The sequence below is a fragment of the Esox lucius genome, chromosome 6 (genome assembly GCF_011004845.1).
Source record: "Esox lucius isolate fEsoLuc1 chromosome 6, fEsoLuc1.pri, whole genome shotgun sequence".
Taxonomy (NCBI): domain Eukaryota; kingdom Metazoa; phylum Chordata; class Actinopteri; order Esociformes; family Esocidae; genus Esox; species Esox lucius.
This window is the reverse complement of record NC_047574.1, coordinates 13499089-13522010: the sequence shown is the minus strand read 5'-3', so window position 1 is coordinate 13522010 and position 22922 is coordinate 13499089. Positions and strand designations below refer to the sequence as shown.

The following is a 22922-nucleotide window of genomic DNA, read 5'->3' as shown; positions in this document are numbered from 1 at the left end:
CATCTGTGGACCTGCCTTGCACTTACACATACCCCAGTGGTCAGACCATCACACAGACTCTTTGGTCAAAAACAGTGGATCCAAGCAGGACGCCTGAAGACTTGGAGTATGGAGATGTTGTGCAGTACCATGGGGATAATGAGACTGACTGCACCCTGAGACTCAAAGAGCTGAGAAAGAGCGACTCAGCCAAGTACAGTTTCAGCTTCAAAACACAACAGATGAGTTACAGTGGCCCATTAAAGGTAACTCTGTCTGTCACTGACATACAAGTAATGATTAATCCTAGTGTCGCCATAGAGGGAGAGCCAGTCTGGATCTATTGCAAAGTGTCCTGCATTCCAAAGCGCAACTCTACTGGTTTCATCTTCTATAAGGACAACGTTCGCCTGCACCTTCTAGACAAAAGATGGATGAATCTTAATCCAGTCAGCAGTGATGATGCAGGCATTTACTCCTGTGCATTGGTAGGCCTTGAGAATTACCGTGCCCTTGCAGCTACACTCATTGTGAACTATCCTCCAAGGTCCACCACTGTGAAAGTCAGCCGGTCTCAGAAGACAGTTTTGGGAAGCAGTTCAGTAATTCTGACCTGTGACAGTGATGCCAACCCACCTGTAGATAAATACATCTGGTACAAACGGAATGGATCTGCAGTCAGCGTTTTACAGGGAGAAACAAAAAGGTACATAAACTCAGTTGTCAGTCTGAAGGACCAGTACTTTTGTGAGGCTCATAATAAGATTGGAGCTCAAAACTCTACCTGGGACATAGTCGAAGATGTTACACAATCGTCTTTAATGATTTCTGTACTGGTGGTCGTGGCTGTCCTAACTACTGGAACTCTTCTAGTCTTTGGCTACTACATACTGAAGAGACGACACGGCAGAGAAAGCCAACTCAGAGCTGATACACAGACATTACATTCTGATACCCAGAGAGGACACTATGTCAGAAGTCATGCCTCAACAACCATTATGAATGAGAGTGAGAGTAGAGAAAATATCAATGCTGACCCTGATGAGTATGTTAACGTACAGGATGACACATACACAGCTCTTCAGGGAGATCCTGGCCACAGTGCTTACATTACCATGACAAAGAGAACATCACCATAAAGAGTGAAAAGCAAACCTACGACACCAAAATGAAGTTAGGCCTTTCGTCTTTGGATGATTCTCACAAATTGACCTGTCTGGGATGAACTTGACTTGAAAAGACCACCACTATTAGAAATGTTTGATATTTGATGTTGGCTGACTGTCGCCTGATGCTGTCTACATTGATGTAATCACATTACATGCAAGTGTTTTTTGGCTTGATTATTACCACAATGAAGCAACATGTTTCAAGTGGTCATATTTTGTTTAAAGCACTGCTATGTTAGTATTGATATAAGTTGCTGAACTATGCACTCTTGTTGAAGTTCTGTTTTAAATGAATATTTTATTTCATTTCATAGGCAGGAACAGCTGTTTTTTGTTTTCCCTTTATAGCTAAAATTGCAATTTTGTCTTTACATTCCCAATGTTATGGAGGGCACTGTATGTATACACAGTAATATGAAGTAATATGTATCTTACCAACTGAAAAGTGCTCTCCCAAATGTGTCAAATGACATTTGTACAGTTGTGCTCATAAGTTTGTATACACTGGCAGAAATTGTGAAATGTTGGCATTGATTTTGAAAATATGACTGATCATGCAAAACAACTGTGTTTTCTTTGAGAATAGTGATCATATGAAGCCATTTATTATCACATAGTGGTTTGGCTCCTTTTTAAATCGTAATGAGAACAGATCTCCCAAATCTCCCTGATCAAAAGTTTACAATGTTTAGCCTTGTAACAGACACATGGTGACACACACAGGTGAAAATGGCAATAAAATAATGAATTTCCCACACCTCTTCTCAGCCTCCCCGGGAAAGTCTATGCCAGGGTTCTGGAGAGGAGAATATGGCCGATAGTAGAACCTTGGATTCAGGAGGAACAGTGTGGTTTTCGTCCGGGCCGTGGAACACTGGACCAGCTCTATACCCTCTACGGGGTGCTGGAGGGTTCATGGGAGTTTGCCCAACCAATCCACATGTGTTTTGTGGATTTGGAGAAGGCATTCGACTGTGTCCCTCGCGGCATCCTGTGGAGAGTGCTTCGGGAATATGGGGTCCTGGGTCCTTTGCTAAGGGCTGTCAGGTCCCTGTACGACCGAAGCAGGAGCTTGGTCCGCATTGCCGGCAGTAAGTCAGACTTGTTCCCAGTGCATGTTGGACTCCGGCAGAGCTGCCCTTTGTCGCCGGTTCTGTTCGTAATTTTTATGGACAGAATTTCTAGGCGCAGCCAGGGGCCGGAGGATTTCAGGTTTGGGGACCACACGATTTCGTCTCTGCTCTTTGCGGATGATGTTGTCGTGTTGGCCCCTTCAAACCAGGACCTTCAGCATGCACTGGGACAGTTTGCAGCCAAGTGTGAAGCGGTGGGGATGAGAATCAGTACCTTCAAATCTGAGGCCATGGTCCTCAGTCAGAAAAGGGTGGCTTGCCCACTTCAGGTTGGTGGAGAGTGCCTGCCTCAAGTGGAGGAGTTTAAGTATCTAGGGGTCTTGTTCACGAGTGAGGGAAGGATGGAACGGGAGATTGACAGACGGATCGGTGCAGCTCATGCAGTAATGCGGTCGATGTATCGGTCTGTCGTGGTGAAGAAAGAGCTGAGCCGCAAGGCGAAGCTCTCGATTTACCGGTCAATCTACGTTCCTACTCTCACCTATGGTCATGAGCTTTGGGTCATGACCGAAAGGACAAGATCCCGGATACAGGCGGCCGAAATGAGCTTACTCCGCAGAGTGGCTGGGCGATCCCTTAGAGATAGGGTGAGAAGCTCGGTCATCAGGGAGGAGCTCAGAGTAGAGCCACTGCTCCTCCAAATCGAGAGGGGTAAGCTGCGGTGGCTTGGGCATCTGTTTCGGATGCCTCCGGAACGCCTTCCTGGGAAGGTGTTCCGGTCCTGTCCCACCGGGAGGAGACCCCGGGGAAGACGTAGGACACGCTGGAGGGACTATGTCTCCCGGCTGGCCTGGGAACGCCTCAGTGTCCCCCCGGAAGAGCTGGAGGAAGTGTCTAGGGAGAGGGATGTCTGGGCATCTCTGCTTAGACTGCTGCCCCATAGACTTGACATCAATTAAAAAAGATTGTCTGGTCCCTACTTTTCACCCAATTGGGAGTCATGGTTTGTCATGAGGGATCAGCCAATACAGTTCCACCCCACTGACTGCTTTAAAATAATAAATGCCCTCAATGGCTTCAAAAGTCCATGCTAAAATGTCCTTGCACCATGTTGAATTTGTCCCTTTCTGCTCACAGTTCAGAGGAATCTATATAAAAGCTGCCATCTTGTGGGGAAGATACAAACATACATCCTGAAATCCTATTACGAAGTCTGTTTCAGTGCCATGCAGACTATCAAAGCCTTAACATGCAGGCTATAGTGAGTAATGCAAGTAATTACATAACAATATTCAATGAGAGTGACGAAAAATAAATCAAAGTATAAGTAGACCCCCAAGTCTAAAAGGAGTACAGCCATAGATATTAGACAAGTCTCATTCAGAAACACCTGCCCTGACAACAGTTTGTTCACACCAGTTCTTGTCTCTGTGCAGGTATAGCCCAGCGCTGCACCAACATCAAGTACCATTTCTCCCAGCCCATCCGGCTCCGCAACATCCCTCTGAACTTAACCCGTACCATCCAGCAGGATGAGTGGCACCTCTTACGTAACAACCCATTCTCATTATGACACTGATTCCCTTAATGAGCCTTTCCACTTCCACCACCTTCCCTTTTAAAGCGAGACAGATGCTCATTTACTGTTTTTCCGTTAAGTTGAATCTAGAACATACAGTGTTTAGAGAGGGGAACGGTGTATTTTGCATGATGGCTCAACCTCTCCTCTCGTTCGTGGCGTCAGACCTGCGACGAATCACAGCAGGGTTTCTGGGCATGGCGGCCGCTGTCCTGTTGTGTGGCTGCATCCTGGCATCTGTCAGCTTCACCTGGGAGAGGAGTCTTACTCAGCATGTCTCTGGGCTGCTCTTCCTCATGGCAGGTACTGTCAACACACACACACACACACACACGACCCAGGCCCCATGCGATTGTGTGTGAGAGTGTGTGTGACGCTGTCTCGAAACGTGAGGAATGGCCTCTGTGTGGAGGTTCCCTGCTGTTCTCCCTTCTGTTTTGGTCCATGTGACTTCGGGTGTTTGTAGTTCAGGTGGAGGGCCTGGGGTTGGAGCTGGCTGCCTGGGAAGTGTTTAAAAACATTGTTTTCTAAAGCGTTTCTATCCCACAGAGCCCACTTCAGCCATTATTACTCCTCACAAAGACAGGAAGTATGCACACACGGTTTCCTATCCCTGTGGTGACCCTGTGGTGACCCTGTGGTGACTCAAACATCGTTCCTAATAAGTAACCCCTAGGCCAAAAATATACTTTCGACACACCTGAACGTGAACTGAATATTTTCCTTTGTAAACGACCACTGCTTTCCGTCTCTCTCCCACACTCCCGAACCCCTGGCTTGCTCTTCCTTTGGCTTCTTAGGGATCTTCTGCACCATCTCCCTGTGTACCTACGCAGCCAACGTGTCCTACGACCTGGCCAGGGTCCCTCCCTTCATCTACGGGCTGCCTGCTGACGTGGAGCATGGCTACAGCTGGTCCAGCTTCTGTGCCTGGCTCAGCCTGGGGCTGACCGTCGCGTCTGGGTGTCTGTGCACCACCTTCCCAGTCCTCAGCTGTCACAGCGCCAAGGTCCGGCAGGGCAAGGCCTCCCCCGGTGGCGGCGTGTGATGCAGTGTTTTACACGAAACCGATCCTTGTGAAACGCTCACACTCAGGGCCCTAGCAGGGGTCTGCAGGCCGGGGCTGGGTCTGATGGACACCTTGCAGCATCGGAGCGGCAGTGAGGGCCTCCAGACCAAGACCATATCGGTCTGACACCTGTCAGCAGTCCGTAGGAGTAACACCCTTTTCTGTCTAAAAAACATCTGAATAGAACTCTGAATAGAATTATGGAAGCATTAATGTCAGCTACTCCCATGCCTTCAGGCTTTTTGGTGGTCTTTGTGCACTTTTGTCTGTGATTCAGCCCACGACTGCCTCTGCATATTATACTGTATATCCTGTGTGGGGAGGAGGAGGGTGTTCTATACAAATCACAATAGAAAATAAGAAAGAACTTGATTAAAGATGGACATCTACTCTAATCAAAACCGACCTATCAGAATATATACAGCAGCTCTCAGAAGCATTCTCCCATGGACATTTACACATTTTATTGTGTTAACCCCCTTTAAAAATTCTTATTAAATCAATTTTGATTTCATGTCATAAAAACATATTTCTGAGAGTCCTGTAGACTGTGATATTAGGCAAAATGCCTTGGAATACATTCACAACATTTAAGATCGACTACATTACTCCAATATCATAACTATGATACATAACATATTCCCTGATGTCTATCCCATGTGTGAAAAATGCATGTTTTTTGTGGTGTCTGCATTTTAAAAGAAATCTTCAATCTACGTGTCTTCTTGTTTGATTCTTAAGTGTAAAAAAAAAGGTCAAATTTTACAGGGCAACAAAGAGAAAGACTTCTGCCTTTGGACAAACACAAGGCAAATGCATCCTACCTTCTGCATATTCAGTGGATTGATTTAACAGTGATGAGAACACTGAGAAACACAGTTTCTTCCTTGTTTCTTTCTCAAGACCGTCATGTGGTACAATAGTGGACCTCCAACCAAAACTAAGGAAAACCCATCTGTGGATATTCATGAATGATCTTATTAACGGACACTGACCAAACCCCTGTGTACATGCAACTAACTCCATGTGGACGTTTCTGCTAGATATTAACCCTAACCCCAGTGGACTCTTCACCCTTGTTTCAGTGGATGTTTTCTCACATGTACCATTGAACATTTGCACTATTCCCACAGTGGGTCTTTGTTGTACATGATTCACATGCTGAGATTCGATAAGTAGAGCTGAATCATTTCAGACTAGTCCTTTTATAAAAGGAAACTGAGGAATACTTGAAAGATCTATCCAACCATTTGCACAGTCATTGGAACCATCGCTTAAAAGAGTAGCTCTTTCAATGAAGCCCATCTCCATTAAAGAAACATATACTGTACAAGCGTATATATTGTCTTGCTGAATAGTAGAACTGTATTCCAGGGTTAAGTTTACAGAAGACTCAGGTGGGTTTTCTTTCCATTTTACATTGGAAAAATACTTATTGAGTTCCACTTTGACCCATAACAAAAATTAACTGTAATGAAGTGTTACTGATTTAGGTCTACACATATTTGTCAGTGTTTTTCTGCATTAATTGCATTGTTGCGAAGTGATAGTTTGAATGGATCTTACATGCCACTGATGTTGAGAGAATGCAATGTTGTGGATCACTTTTCTGAAGAATTGTGGTTGCAGTATTATGTTATGGTATGTTTGTCACATAATTAACAGTTGTAATGACTGTCAAAGGTGCTTCCACAAAATCACTCTGTAGTGTGTACAATATTTATTTTATACTAAGGGTGTTCTGTGCTGAGTGTGTATAGCCTTTTGTTTGCAACTCTATACAGTGCTTCGAACAAGTGATCACCTCTTAAATTGTGTCTTTGTTACATATTAGGAATATATTTCAAAGAACACCAGTGTCTTTGTTACATATAAGGAAAGACGTATCTAAGAACTCTAGAGTAACATCAAGGGATCTACAGGTAGCTTTTCCCACAATTCATTTCAGAGTAGTCAACTGTCACAAAGAGACAAGAGACAAAAACCTGGTCGACATGGGAGGTCAGAAAAGTTCAGTATGCTCTCAAAGAATTCTAAATGAAAGGCTGAATTTTTGCCACTGAACACCCGGGTGAAGATCAAGACTACTGGAACTATGTGGTTGGTACAGACAAGTCAAAAGGTGTTGTTTGAGTCAATTTGCCACAATGCCAGACATTGTTGTTAAAAAAAAACCACTGCCTTTAACCAGAAGAATCACATACAAGTGAATCAACGATTCGACATGAGAACGTGAGGCCACTCAAAAAAAGGTTAAAGCTGAACCAAATAAAATTCTTGCAACATGACAGTGATCCAAAACACTAGAAAATCGATGCAAACAATACAACCTTTCAGGGGGTGTACTTACAGCACTGGGGCTGCAATATAATGTCCTAAGCATGTTTCTTCCATGTGTGCTGCATAGGACAAGAGAAAACTAATGTTGAAGAGTCATTGGTAAGAAAGAACTGAAAAATAATTCAAAAGAAGATGGTAAACAAGTAAAAAGGAAAAATACAAAGTTTTAGTAAAGGGAAAAGCAACTGGAGTAAAAATAATGTCTACTTTTAAGAAATGTATTTTGATATATGCTTTTATTCAAAACAACTGAAAGTACATTGACTACATTTTTGCTATACTCTACATGGTTCTAGCGAGAACCAACATTAGTAGTACCATGAGCAAGAGAAGTCCTAGTTTGGCTCTGTAAAATAACCAGCTGGGTGTCAGTTCAGTTGGCAACAGACATTAATGCAATCACCCGCGTGAAGAAAATACACACATTTTCACCGAACTGACATTTTGCATTGCTTGATGGTGTCGATGAGATTATCTGGATTTGTCAAATTGCAGTCACATATTAATCATCAAGAAAATAAAGACCTTGATTTTTATCTAAAATATTAAGTTACATGTAAGCTCATTAAATTGTCTGTTGTCCAACCATCGCCCTGAGACTTGTTTCAGAGAATAGAGTGTATCTACAAACTGCAATTAGAATAGTAATAGTAACACAAGAAAAGCTGATACATTTGAAGAACCAAACCACTGGCACCAAAGTGAGCATTTCCTTTTCTGTGGTTGAGAAGTTATTCTACTGTAAGGTAAAATGTTTTAATATATACCCTCCTGAGTATAAACCCTTGCTTTCAACCTTTTGTAGGAGCAAAGCACCCACTCAGTAACGCTGGCATAAAGAGAGAATTGAAGACAGAAGTCTGAGGCAGGCGGCACTGGGGGAGAGACAAACAGGGCCTTTGTTATCTTGGATGTTGTCTGACTTTCAGGGCTCCAGTGTAAAGAAACATTGAGACGAGGGTCACCACCGGTAGGTCTTTAGGTTTGGTAGGTCTTCTAACCAGGTGGCACTAAACACCAAATGATCCAAATATGCCTTTTCCAAACCACACCGATAAAACCTACCCCCAGACTAAATGGAGTAATGAGAGCATAGGAAAACAAACCATTAGATGCAACAAGACAACTCCTCTGTGCATTCAGTAAGAGGTACCTGGCAATTCAGAAGATTGGATGTGCTGATGGATGAGCCTACCCAACACAATCTACACTAATGTCAACTCTGGACAAAGGGTATGATGGAGTCTGACTAAATGAAGGGATTCATTTAATAATGATCCCTGAAATGTGTGAAATTAAACCCTAAAAGTCTAGAAGCAGTGTAACAAGATATTCCAGAATCTCTGAGTAACTCAAGCATGTACAGGGTGAACCCTCACAGTCTTGATTAATCTGTGACAGCAATGGCTAGAGCTAGCTGATCATTACTGATTTTCACTTCTTTTTTTAATTAAATTAAATCAACAAAAAAATACGTAATCTGTAACCTAATAAACTGTTCATACAACGTTCCTAGGTCATCCCTCCCCCTTGTGTACCCGGAAAGCATGAGAACATCCTCATTATCAGCAACATCCTGGGTGATTTAATGCTTTGCTGACAGATAGAGACCTTTTACTGATTAGATGCTCCATGATAGGCTGCCCTGTCATACTTGAAGGACCACAGGACATCTTTATTATTCATTTTACTTGAATATGATATGCAGTTACCCAACAGTGGTACACTAAATTGACATGTGGATAACATTCACTTCATGAAGACATACTGTAGTCCAAAACAAAGGGACATTTTCACTAAGGTTTTAATCTGCAGAATAAAAAAAAAACAGTTGTGTATATTGCAGATGTGCCCATTCTCATTTTGGCTCACTTCCCAAGTTGATGAGATTCTAATTATTGTTATTTGTCAAACTGCATCATGTCACCACCCTGCCACCCACGTGAGGAAAATTGAACTAGCTGTTTGACATTTGGTTTATGTGTAAAAAATGAGATGAAATAAAAGTAAAAATCTGTTTATGTAAAAATACGAAATAACGGAATGTTTTTCAAACAAATGTGTTTCGTGATTCTGCTTGTTTCGATTTGACAGGACGAGGAATTATATTCACATACACGTACCTGTAGCAACCCTGTTATACCTGTTGTTGGTTTGGATGTTAGCTAATTTAGGGAACTAGTTTAAAGAACCGTGGAGTTTTGACTAACTGGCTTAACAATGCAGAAGTATTTGACAATTGGCACATGTATAGCTTTGTGGTGTGGTGGTTAAAGACAGAGCAGGTCAAATAGGAGACCCTGAATTGAATTCAGCGAGGGCAATAACATTAATTCCTTCTAATCGCAGGCAGGCCGATCTGGGATTGACTGGTTGCTTTTCTTGGTATTGTAGTGGGTTTTTAATGGTATAATGATGAAAACATATTGTGACATCTGGAACATAGGCTGGTCATGAAATACACTGGAAGCACACTCATACTTATGTTTTCAACAAATTTCAAGCCCTCTTTATCTAACGGAAGGAAGTAAGACTTGCACAAGAAGAGTTCCCTCTGCCTACCACAAAAATTAACTGCATCACATAACATTTAGTTTAACGGCGCGTCCAGAATATCTAGGTATATGTGGACATTGTCAGCAAGTATGTTTGCCACACTTCTCCTGTTTATTCCTGGTCTATTTGCAGATTGGGTGTTTGAGATTGGTAAGAAAAAACAGTTTTGTGTCTTAGAAGGATCATCTGTAAAAGTGTCCTGCAGTTTTTCTATTAAAAATGACGGAATAAAAGAAGTCTTCTTTTTTAACACCAACAACAAGATGAAATGGAAGGACACAACCATTCCAGAGTCTGTGTCGGAAGATGAAGAGTATTACGGACGTTTGCAGCGTAGTGGTGTGGCAGGTGGTGGTTATAGAGAGATGCTTGTTATCACAGATTTAAGACCAACAGACTCTGGTGATTATAAGTGTAAAATGAACACCTATACATCAGGATGGAAGAACAGTGAATATGGATCAACTGTTGATGTCACTGGTCTGAAGGTGAGGAGTAATCCAGACACCGTGCAAGAAGGACAGAGAGTAACACTCACCTGTGACACTAAATGTACTCTGAGTGGCAACTCCAACCCGACTTACATCTGGTACAAGAATGGACAACGACTGACCAACTTAAGGACCATAAATAACAGCCTGTACCTAGATTCATTCAGCACTATGGATTCTGGCAGTTACACCTGTGTTGTAAATGACATCCATTCTCCAGCACTTTGTCTCCTGGATAACTGTTGGGATGTGAGATACAATAAGACAATCTGTGCCATAGAGGGGTCATCTGTGGACCTGCCTTGCACTTATACATATCCCAGTGGTCAGACCATCACACAGACTCTTTGGTCAAAAACAGTGGATTCAAGCAGGACGCCTAAAGACTTGGAGTATGGAGATGTTGTGCAGTACCATGGGGATAATGAGAATGACTGCACCCTGAGACTCAAAGAGCTGAGAAAGAGCGACTCAGCCAAGTACAGTTTCAGCTTCAAAACACAACAGATGAGTTACAGGTGCCCATTTAAGGTAACTCTGTCTGTCACTGACATAAAAGTAATGATTAAACCTAGTTTCGCCATAGAGGGAGAGTCAGTCAGGATCTATTGCAAAGTGTCCTGCATTCCAAAGCACAACTCTACTGGTTTCATCTTCTATAAGGACAACGTTCGCCTGCCCCTTCTAGACAAAGGATGGATGAATCTTAATCCAGTCAGCAGTGATGATGCAGGCATTTACTCCTGGGCATTGTTAGGCCTTGAGCATTACCGTGCCCTTGCAGCTACGCTCATTGTGAACTATCCTCCAAGGTCCACCACTGTGAAAGTCAGCCGGTCACAGAAGACAGTTTTGGGAAGCAGTTCAGTAATTCTGACCTGTGACAGTGATGCCAACCCACCTGTAGATAAATACATCTGGTACAAACGGAATGGATCTGCAGTCAGCGTTTTACAGGGAGAAACAAAAAGGTACATAAACTCAGCTGTCAGTCTGAAGGACCAGTACTTTTGTGAGGCTCATAATAAGATTGGAGCTCAAAACTCTACCTGGGACATAGTCGAAGATGTTACACAATCGCCTTTAATGATTTCTGTACTGGTGGTCGTGGCTGTCCTAACTACTGGAACTCTTCTAGTCTTTGGCTACTACATACTGAAGAGACGACACCACAGAGAAAGCCAACTCAGAGCTGATACACAGACATTACATTCTGATACCCAGAGAGGACACTCTGTCAGAAGTCATGTCTCAACAACCATTGTGAATGAGAGTGAGAGTAGAGAAAATATCTATGCTGACCCTGATGAGTATGTTAACGTACAGGATGACACATACACAGCTCTTCAGGGAGATCCTGGCCACAGTGCGTACAATACCATGACAAAGAGAACATCACCATAAAGGGTGAAAAGCAAACCTACGACACCAAAATGAAGTTAGGCCTTTTGTCTTTGGATGATTCTCACAAATTGACCTGTCTGTGATGAACTTGACTTGAAAAGACCACCACTATTAGTAATGTTTGATATTTGATGTTGGCTGATTGTCGCCTGATGCTGTCTACATTGATGCAATCAAATTAATGCAAGTTTTCTTAGGCTTGATTATTACCACAATAAAGCAACATGTTTCAAGTGGTCATATTTTGTTTAAAGCACTGCTATGTTAGTATTGATATAAGTTGCTGAACTATGCACTCTTGTTGAAGTTCTGTTTTAAATGAATATTTTATTTCATTTCATAGGCAGGAACAGCTGTTTTTTGTTTTCCCTTTATAGCTAAAATTGCAATTTTGTCTTTACATTCCCAATGTTATGGAGGGCACTGTATGTATACACAGTAATATGAAGTAATATGTATCTTACCAACTGAAAAGTGCTCTCCCAAATGTGTCAAATGACATTTGTACAGTTGTGCTCATAAGTTTGTATACACTGGCAGAAATTGTGAAATGTTGGCATTGATTTTGAAAAAATGACTGATCATGCAAAACAACTGTGTTTTCTTTGAGAATAGTGATCATATGAAGCCATTTATTATCACATAGTGGTTTGGCTCCTTTTTAAATCGTAATGAGAACAGATCTCCCAAATCTCCCTGATCAAAAGTTTACATACCCTTGAATGTTTAGCCTTGTAACAGACACATGGTGACACACACAGGTGAAAATGGCAATAAAATAATGAATTTCCCACACCTCTTCTCAGCCTCCCCGGGAAAGTCTATGCCAGGGTTCTGGAGAGGAGAATATGGCCGATAGTAGAACCTTGGATTCAGGAGGAACAGTGTGGTTTTCGTCCGGGCCGTGGAACACTGGACCAGCTCTATACCCTCTACGGGGTGCTGGAGGGTTCATGGGAGTTTGCCCAACCAATCCACATGTGTTTTGTGGATTTGGAGAAGGCATTCGACTGTGTCCCTCGCGGCATCCTGTGGAGAGTGCTTCGGGAATATGGGGTCCTGGGTCCTTTGCTAAGGGCTGTCAGGTCCCTGTACGACCGAAGCAGGAGCTTGGTCCGCATTGCCGGCAGTAAGTCAGACTTGTTCCCAGTGCATGTTGGACTCCGGCAGAGCTGCCCTTTGTCGCCGGTTCTGTTCGTAATATTTATGGACAGAATTTCTAGGCGTAGCCAGGGGCCGGAGGGTGTCAGGTTTGGAGAACACACGATTTCGTCTCTGCTCTTTGCGGATGTTGTTGTCGTGTTGGCCCCTTCAAACCAGGACCTTCAGCATGCACTGGGACAGTTTGCAGCCAAGTGTGAAGCGGTGGGGATGAGAATCAGTACCTTCAAATCCGAGGCCATGGTCCTCAATCGGAAAAGGGTGGCTTGCCCACTTCAGGTTGGTGGAGAGTGCCTGCCTCAAGTGGAGGAGTTTAAGTATCTAGGGGTCTTGTTCACGAGTGAGGGAAGGATGGAACGGGAGATTGACAGACGGATCGGTGCAGCTCATGCAGTAATGCGGTCGATGTATCGGTCTGTCGTGGTGAAGAAAGAGCTGAGCCGCAAGGCGAAGCTCTCGATTTACCGGTCAATCTACGTTCCTACTCTCACCTATGGTCATGAGCTTTGGGTCATGACCGAAAGGACAAGATCCCGGATACAGACGGCCGAAATGAGCTTACTCCGCAGGGTAACTGGGCGATCCCTTAGAGATAGTGTGAGAAGCTCGGTCACCCGGGAGGAGCTCAGAGTAGAGCCACTGCTCCTCCACATCGAGAGGGGTAAGCTGAGGTGGCTTGGGCATCTGTTTCGGATGCCTCCGGAACGCCTTCCTGGGAAGGTGTTCCGGTCCTGTCCCACCGGGAGGAGACCCCGGGGAAGACCTAGGACACGCTGGAGGGACTATGTCTCCCGGCTGGCCTGGGAACGCCTCAGTGTCCCCCCGGAAGAGCTGGAGGAAGTGTCTAGGGAGAGGGATGTCTGGGCATCTCTGCTTAGACTGCTGCCCCATAGACTTGACATCAATTAAAAAAGATTGTCTGGTCCCTACTTTTCACCCAATTGGGAGTCATGGTTTGTCATGAGGGATCAGCCAATACAGGTCCACCCCACTGACTGCTTTAAAATAATAAATGCCCTCAATGGCTTCAAAAGTCCATGCTAAAATGTCCTTGCACCATGTTGAATTGGTCCCTTTCTGCTTATAGTTCAGAGGAATCTATATAAAAGCTGCCATCTTGTGGGGAAGATACAAACATACATCCTGAAATCCTATTACGAAGTCTGTTTCAGTGCCATGCAGACTATCAAAGCCTTAACATGCAGGCTATAGTGAGTACTGCAAGTAATTACATAACAATATTCAATGAGAGTGACGAAAAATAAATCAAAGTATAAGTAGACCCCTTTGGAAAACAACAAGTCTAAAAGCAGTACAGCCATAGATATTAGACAAGTCTCATTCAGAAACACCTGCCCTGACAACAGTTTGTTCACACCAGTTCTTGTCTCTTTGCAGGTATAGCCCAGCGCTGCACCAACATCAAGTACCATTTCTCCCAGCCCATCCGGCTCCGCAACATCCCTCTGAACTTAACCCGTACCATCCAGCAGGATGAGTGGCACCTCTTACGTAACAACCCATTCTCATTATGACACTGATTCCCTTAATGAGCCTTTCCACTTCCACCACCTTCCCTTTTAAAGCGAGACAGATGCTCATTTACTGTTTTTCCGTTAAGTTGAAACTAGAACATACAGTGTTTAGAGAGGGGAACGGTGTATTTTGCATGATGGCTCAACCTCTCCTCTCGTTCGTGGCGTCAGACCTGCGACGGATCACAGCAGGGTTTCTGGGCATGGCGGCCGCTGTCCTGTTGTGTGGCTGCATCCTGGCATCTGTCAGCTTCACCTGGGAGAGGAGTCTTACTCAGCATGTCTCTGGACTGCTCTTCCTCATGGCAGGTACTGTCAACACACACACACACACACACACGACCCAGGCCCCATGCGATTGTGTGTGAGAGTGTGTGTGACGCTGTCTCGAAACGTGAGGAATGGCCTCTGTGTGGAGGTTCCCTGCTGTTCTCCCTTCTGTTTTGGTCCATGTGACTTCGGGTGTTTGGAGTTCAGGTAGAGGGCCTGGGGTTGGAGCTGGCTGCCTGGGAAGTGTTTAAAAACATTGTTTTCTAAAGCGTTTCTATTCCACAGAGCCCACTTCAGCCATTATTACTCCTCACAAAGACAGGAAGTATGCACACACGGTTTCCTATCCCTGTGGTGACCCTGTGGTGACCCTGTGGTGACTCAAACATCATTCCTAATAGAAATGCCCTAAGTAACCCCTAGGCCAAAAATATACTTTCGACACACCTGAACGTGAACGGGGAAGGAATATTTTCCTTTGTAAACGACCACTGCTTTCCGTCTCTCTCCCACACTCCCGAACCCCTGGCTTGCTCTTCCTTTGGCTTCTTAGGGATCTTCTGCACCATCTCCCTGTGTACCTACGCAGCCAACGTGTCCTACGACCTGGCCAGGGTCCCTCCCTTCATCTACGGGCTGCCTGCTGACGTGGAGCACGGCTACAGCTGGTCCAGCTTCTGTGCCTGGCTCAGCCTGGGGCTGACCGTCGCGTCTGGGTGTCTGTGCACCACCTTCCCAGTCCTCAGCTGTCACAGCGCCAAGGTCCGGCAGGGCAAGGCCTCCCCCGGTGGTGGCGTGTGACGCAGTGTTTCACGAAACCGACCTGTGTGAAAAAATCACACTCAGGGCCCTAGCAGGGGTCTGCAGGCCGGGGCTGGGGTCTGATGGACACCTTGCAGCATCGGAGCGGCAGCGAGGGCCTCCAGACCAAGACCATATCGGTCTGACACCTGTCAGCAGTCCGCAGGAGTAACACCCAGTCCTGCGTTTTCTGTCTAAAAAACATCTGAAAAGAATTATGAATAGAATTATGGAAGTATTAATGTCAGCTACTCCCATGCCTTCAGGCTTTTTGGTGGTCTTTGTGCACTTTGTATTCAGCCCACGACTGCCTCTGCATATTACACTGTATATCCTGTGTGGGAGGAGGAGGGTGTTCTATACAAATCACAATAGAAAATAAGAAAGAACTTGATTAAAGATGGACATCTACTCTAATCATAACCGACCCATCAGAATATATACAGCATCTCTCAAGAGCATTCTCCCTTGGACATTTACACATTTTATTGTGTTAACCCCCTTTAAAAATTCTTATTAAATCAATTTTGATTTCATGTTGTAAAAACATATTTCTGAGAGCCCTGTAGAATGTCATATTAGGCAAAATACCTTGGAATACATTCACAGCATTTAAGATCGACTACATTACTCCAATATCATAACTATGATACATAACATATTCCCTGATGTCTATCCCATGTGTGAAAAATGCATGTTTTTTGTGGTGTCTGCATTTTAAAAGAAATCTTCAATCTACGTGTCTTCTTGTTTGATTCTTAAGTGTAAAATAAAAGTTCAAATTTTACAGGGCAACAAAGACAAAGGCTTCTGCCTTTGGACAAACACAAGGCAAATGCATTCTACCTTCTGCACATTCAGTGGATTGATTTAACAGTGATGAGAACACTGAGAAACACAGTTTCCTCCTTGTTTCTTTCTCAAGACCGTCATGTGGTACAATAGTGGACCTCCAACCAAAACTAAGGAAAACCCATCTGTGGATATTCATGAATGATCTTATTAACAGACACTGACCAAACCCCTGTGTACATGCAACTAACTCCATGTGGACGTTTCTGCTAGATATTAACTCTAACCCCAACTCTTCACCCTTGTTTTAGTGGATGTTTTCTCACATGTATCATTGAACATTTGCACTATTCCCACAGTGGGTCTTTGTTGTACATGATTCACATGCTGAGATTCGATATGTAGAGCTGAAGCATTTCAGACTAATCCTTTTATAAAAGGAAACTGAGGAATACTTGAAAGATCTATCCAACCATTTAACAGTCATTGGAACCATTGCATAAAAGAGCAGCTCTTTCAATTAAGCCCATCTCCATTAAAGAAACATATACTGTACAAGCGTATATATTGTCTTGCTGAATAGTAGAACTGTATTCCAGGGTTGTCACGGTCGTGGGATGAGAAGGACACAGGCGCAGAGTATAGGTAGTGAAGGTAATCCATGTTTAATGAAAATAAAAGAAAGACTCCAACAAAACAAAAGGCAGCAACCAGTGCCGTGGGTATTCCTTACACAGGATAAACAAAACCAAAATGAACCACACCTCTGTGCCCTACAAACTGAACTTAAATAGGGTCCCCAATTGGAGGCAATAACTAACACCTGCCTCCAATTGGGGAAACCAAAAAAAGGATTAGAGGTGGCTAAAGCCCACCTCCTGTCCTGTCCTGGCAATGCCCCGAGCCCAGCGCAGAGATGGCTAGGGGCACAGCCAGGACGTGACAAGAGTTAAGTTTACAGAAGACTCAGGTGGGTTTTCTTTCCATTTTACATTGGAAAAATATTTATTGAGTTCCACTCTGACCCATAACTATAATTAACTGTAATGAAGTTTTACTGATTTAGGCCTACACATATTTGTCAGTGTTTTTCAGCATTAATTGCATTGTTGCGAAGTGATAGTTTGAATGGATTTTTTAATCAGTGATCTTACATGCCACTGATGTTTAGAGAATGCAATGTTGTGGATCACTTTTCTGAAGAATTGTGGTTACAGTATTATGTTATGGTATGTTTGTCACCAGCTTAGACTGAAGAGTGTGCCAGGTCAAAAACATAATTGAAGCAGAACAGGCCATTGTAATTCCTAAAAAGAAGTAACGCACACATGCTAATGCCAAAGACAGAATGTGTTTCTAAGAGGTATTGAATTGTCCAGTCTGTCCATAATAAGTCAAATCTGCTTCAAACAAATCTGAGACTCCCAACCACATAATTAACAGTTGTAATGACTGTCAAAGGTGCTTCCACAAAATCACTCTGTAGTGTGTACAATATTTATTTTATACTAAGGGTGTTCTGTGCTGAGTGTGTATAGCCTTTTATTTGCAACTCTATACAGTGCTGTGAATAAGTAATCACCTCTTAAATTGTGTCTTTGTTACATTTTAGGAAATGATTTCAAAGAACACCAGTGTCTTTGTTACATATAAGGAAAGACGTATCTAAGAACTCCAGAGTAACATCAAGGGATTTACAGGTAGCTCTTCCCACAATTCATTTCAAAGTAGTCAACTGTCAAAAAGAGACAAGAGACAAAAACCTGGTCGACATGGGAGGTCAGAAAAGTTCAGCATGCTCTCAAAGAATTCCAAATGAAAGGCTGAATTTTTGCCACTGAACACCCTGGTGAAGATCAAGACTACTGGAACTATGTGGTTGGTACAGACAAGTCAAAAGGTGTTGTTTGAGTCAATTTGCCACAATGCCAGACATTGTTGTTAAAAAAAAACCCACTGCCTTTAACCAGAAGAATCACATACAAGTGAATCAACGATTCGACATGAGAACGTGAGGCCACTCAAAAAAAGGTTGAAGCTGAACCAAATAAAATTCTTGCAACATGACAGTGATCCAAAACACTAGGAAATCTATGCAAAAACTGGAAACAATACAACCTTTCAGGGGGTGTACTTTCTTACAGCACTGGGGCTGCAATATAATGTCCTAAGCATGTTTCTTCCATGTGTGCTGCATAGGACAAGAGAAAACTAATGTTGAAGAGTCATTGGTAAGAAAGAACTGAAAAATAATTCACAAGATGGTGAACAAGTAAAAAGGAAAAATACAAAGTTTTAGTAAAGGGAAAAGCAACTGGAGTAAAAATAATGTCTACTTTTAAGAAATGTATTTTGATATATGCTTTTATTCAAAACAACTGAAAGTACATTGACTACATTTTTGCTATACTCTACATGGTTCTAGCGAGAACCAACATTAGTAGTACCATGAGCAAGAGAAGTCATAGTTTGGCTCTGTAAAATAACCAGCTGGGTGTCAGTTCAGTTGGCAACAGACATTAATGCAATCACCCGCGTGAAGAAAATACACACATTTTCACAGAACTGATATTTTGCATTGCTTGATGGTGTCGAGGAGATTATCTGGATTTGTCAAATTGCAGTCACATATTAATCATCAAGAAAATAAAGACCTTGATATTTATCTAAAATATTAAGTTACATGTAAGTTCATTAAATTGTCTGTTGTCCAACCATCACCCTGAGACCTGTTTCAGAGAATAGAGTGTATCTACAAACTGCAATTAGAATAGTAATACTGCAAGAAAAGCTGATACATTTGAAGAACCAAACCACTGGCACCAAAGTGAGCATTTCCTTTTCTGTGGTTGAGTAGTTATTCTACTGTAAGGTGAAATGTTTTAATATATATCCTCCTGAGTATAAACCCTTGCTTTCAACCTTTTGTAGGAGCAAAGCACCCACTCAGTAACGCTGGCATAAAGAGAGAATTGAAGACAGAAGTCTGAGGCAGGCGGCACTGGGGGAGAGACAAACAGGGCCTTTGTTATCTTGGATGTTGTCTGACTTTCAGGGCTCCAGTGGAAATAAATATTGAGATGAGGGTCACCACCGGTAGGTCTTTAGGTTTGGTAGGTCTTCTAACCAGGTGGCACTAAACACCAAATGATCCAAATATGCCTTTTCCAAACCACACCAATAAAACCTACCCCCAGACTAAATGGTGTAATGAGAGTATAAGAAAACAAACCATTAGATGCAACAAGACAACTCCTCTGTGCATTCAGTAAGAGGTACCTGGCAATTCAGAAGATTGGATGTGCTGATGGATAAGCCTACCCAACACAATCTATACTACTGTCAACTCTGGACAAATGGTATGACGGAGTCTGACTAAATGAAGAGATTCAGTTAATAATGATCCCTGAAATGTGTGCAATTAAACCCTAAAATTCTAGAAGCAGTGTAACAAGATATTCCAGAATCTCTGAGTAAGTCAAGCATGTACAGGGTGAACCCTCACAGTCATTATTAATCTGTGACAGCAATGGCTAGAGCTAGCTGATCATTACTGATTTTCACTTCTTTTTGTAATTAAATTAAATCAACCAAAAAATACGTAATCTGTAACCTAATAAACTGTTCATACAACATTCCTAGGTCATCCCTCCCCTTGTGTACCTGGAAAGCATGAGAACATCCTCTTTGTCAGCAAAATCCTGGGTGATTTAATACTTTGCTGACAGATAGAGACAGACCTTTTACTGATTAGATGCTCCATGATAGGCTGCCATGTCATACTTGAAGGACCACAGGACATCTTTATGATTCATTTTACTTTAATATGATATGCAGTTACCCAACAGTGGTACACTAAATTGACATGTGGATAACATTCACTGCATGAAGACATACTATAGTCCAAAACAAAGGGACATTTTCACTAAGGTTTTAATCTGCAGAATAAAAAAAAAAACAGTTGTGTGTATTGCAGATGTGCCCATTCTCATTTTGGCTCACTTCCCAAGTTGATGAGATTCTTATTATTGTTATTTTTCAAACTGCATCATGTCACCATCCTGCCACCCACGTGAGGAAAACTGAACTAGCAGTTTGTCATTTGGTTTATGTGTAAAAAATTTGATGAAATAAAAGTAAAAATCTGTAAAAATTTAAAAATACAAAATAACGGAATGTGTTTCAAACAAATGTGTTTCGTGATTCTGCTTGTTTCGATTTGACAGGACGAGGAATTATATTCACATACAAGTACCTGTAGCAACCCATTTATACCTGTTGTTGGTTTGGATGTTAGTTAATTTAGGGAACTAGTTTTGAGAACCATGGAGTTTTGACTAACTGGCTTAACAATGCAGAAGTATACGACAATTGGCACATGTATAGCTTTGTGGTGTGGTGGTTAAAGACAGAGCAGGTAAAATAGGAGACCCTGATTTGAATTCAGCGAGGGCAATAACATTAATTCCTTCTAATCGCAGGCAGGCCAATCTGGGATTGACTGGTTGCTTTTCTTGGTATTGTAGTGGGTTTTTAATGGTATAATGATGAAAACATAATGTGACATCTGGAACATGGGCTGGTCATGAAATACACTGGAAGCACACTCATACTTATGTTTTCAACAAATTTCAAGCCCTCTTTATCTTAACGGAAGGAAGTGAGACTTGCACAAGAAGAGTTCCCTCTGCCTACCACAAAAATTTACTGCATCACATAACATTTAGTTTAACTGTGCGTCCAGAATATCTAGGTATCTGTGGACATTGTCAACAAGTATGTTTGCCACACTTCTCCTGTTTATTCCTGGTCTATTTGCAGATGGGGTGGTTGAATTTGGTAAGAAAAATCAGTTTTGTGTCTTAGAAGGATCATCTGTAGAAGTGTCCTGCAGTTTTTCTATTAAAAATGACGGAATAAAAGAAGTCTTCTTTTTTAACACCAACAACAAGATGAAATGGAAGGACACAACCATTCCAGAGTCTGTGTCAGAAGATGAAGAGTATTACGGACGTTTGCAGCGTAGTGGTGTGGCAGGTGGTGGTTATAGACTTATGCTTGTTATCACAGATTTAAGACCCACAGACTCTGGTGATTACAAGTGTAGAATTAACACCTATACATCAGGATGGAAGAACAGTGATTATGGATCAACTGTTGATTTCACTGGTCTGAAGGTGAGGATTAATCCAGACACCGTGCAAGAAGGACAGAGAGTAACACTCACCTGTGACACTAAATGTACTCTGAGTGGCAACTCCAACCCGACTTACATCTGGTACAAGAATGGACAACGACTAACCAACTTAAGGACCATAAATAACAGCCTGTACCTAGATTCATTCAGCACTATGGATTCTGGCAGTTACACCTGTGCTGTAAATGACATCCATTCTCCAGCACTTTGTCTCCTGGATAACTGTTGGGATGTGAGATACAATAAGACAATCTGTGCCATAGAGGGGTCATCTGTGGACCTGCCTTGCACTTATACATACCCCAGTGGTCAGACCATCACACAGACTCTTTGGTCAAAAACAGTGGATTCAAGCAGGACGCCTAAAGACTTGGAGTATGGAGATGTTGTGCAGTACCATGGGGATAATGAGACTGACTGCACCCTGAGACTCAAAGAGCTGAGAAAGAGCGACTCAGCCAAGTACAGTTTCAGCTTCAAAACACAACAGATGAGTTACAGTGGCCCATTTAAGGTAACTCTGTCTGTCACTGACATACAAGTAATGATTAATCCTAGTGTCGCCACAGAGGGAGAGCCAGTCTGGATCTATTGCAAAGTGTCCTGCATTCCAAAGCGCAACTCTACTGGTTTCATCTTCTATAAAGACAACGTTCACCTGCCCCTTCTAGACAAAGAATGGATGAATCTTAATCCAGTCAGCAGTGATGATGCAGGCATTTATTCTTGTGCATTAGTAGGCCTTGAGCATTACCGTGCCCTTGCAGCTACGCTCATTGTGAACTATCCTCCAAGGTCCACCACTGTGAAAGTCAGCCGGTCACAGAAGACAGTTTTGGGAAGCAGTTCAGTAATTCTGACCTGTGACAGTGATGCCAACCCACCTGTAGATAAATACATCTGGTACAAACGGAATGGATCTGCAGTCAGCGTTTTACAGGGAGAAACAAAAAGGTTCATAAACTCAGCTGTCAGTCTGAAGGACCAGTACTTTTGTGAGGCTCATAATAAGATTGGAGCTCAAAACTCTACCTGGGACATAGTCGAAGATGTTACACAATCGCCTTTAATGATTTCTGTACTGGTGGTCGTGGCTGTCCTAACTACTGGAACTCTTCTAGTCTTTGGCTACTACATACTGAAGAGACGACACGGCAGAGAAAGCCAACTCAGAGCTGATACACAGACATTACATTCTGATACCCAGAGAGGACACTCTGTCAGAAGTCATGTCTCAACAACCATTGTGAATGAGAGTGAGAGTAGAGAAAATATCTATGCTGACCCTGATGAGTATGTTAACGTACAGGATGACACATACACAGCTCTTCAGGGAGATCCTGGCCACAGTGCTTACATTACCATGACAAAGAGAACATCACCATAAAGGGTGAAAAGCAAACCTACGACACCAAAATGAAGTTAGGCCTTTTGTCTTTGGATGATTCTCACAAATTGACCTGTCTGGGATGAACTTGACTTGAAAAGACCACCACTATTAGAAAT

At 42.8% G+C, this 22922-nt stretch overlaps 2 protein-coding genes across 3 annotated transcripts; both read left to right on the top strand.

The window, feature by feature from the left end:
* The first annotated feature begins 3997 nt into the window (after positions 1-3997).
* Positions 3998-6669, top strand: LOC114839437 (transmembrane protein 178A-like). The gene is made up of 2 exons (XM_034292560.1): positions 3998-4103; positions 4601-6669. Exons 1-2 carry the CDS (start codon positions 3998-4000, stop codon positions 4846-4848), a joined length of 354 nt encoding a protein of 117 aa, XP_034148451.1. The 3' UTR covers positions 4849-6669.
* A 7249-nt stretch (positions 6670-13918) lies between these two features.
* LOC114839408 (transmembrane protein 178A-like) lies at positions 13919-15434 on the top strand. Of its 2 annotated transcripts, XM_029120168.2 has the most exons (4): positions 13919-14032; positions 14220-14333; positions 14528-14665; positions 15180-15434. In XM_029120168.2, the coding sequence occupies exons 3-4, from the start codon at positions 14560-14562 to the stop codon at positions 15425-15427; spliced, it is 354 nt and encodes a 117-aa protein (XP_028976001.2). In that variant the 5' UTR covers positions 13919-14032; positions 14220-14333; positions 14528-14559; the 3' UTR covers positions 15428-15434. The 2 variants fall into 2 exon arrangements, with proteins under 2 accessions (XP_028976001.2, XP_034148450.1); XM_034292559.1 differs by having other exon boundaries at positions 14220-14665.
* The last annotated feature ends 7488 nt before the right edge of the window (positions 15435-22922 follow it).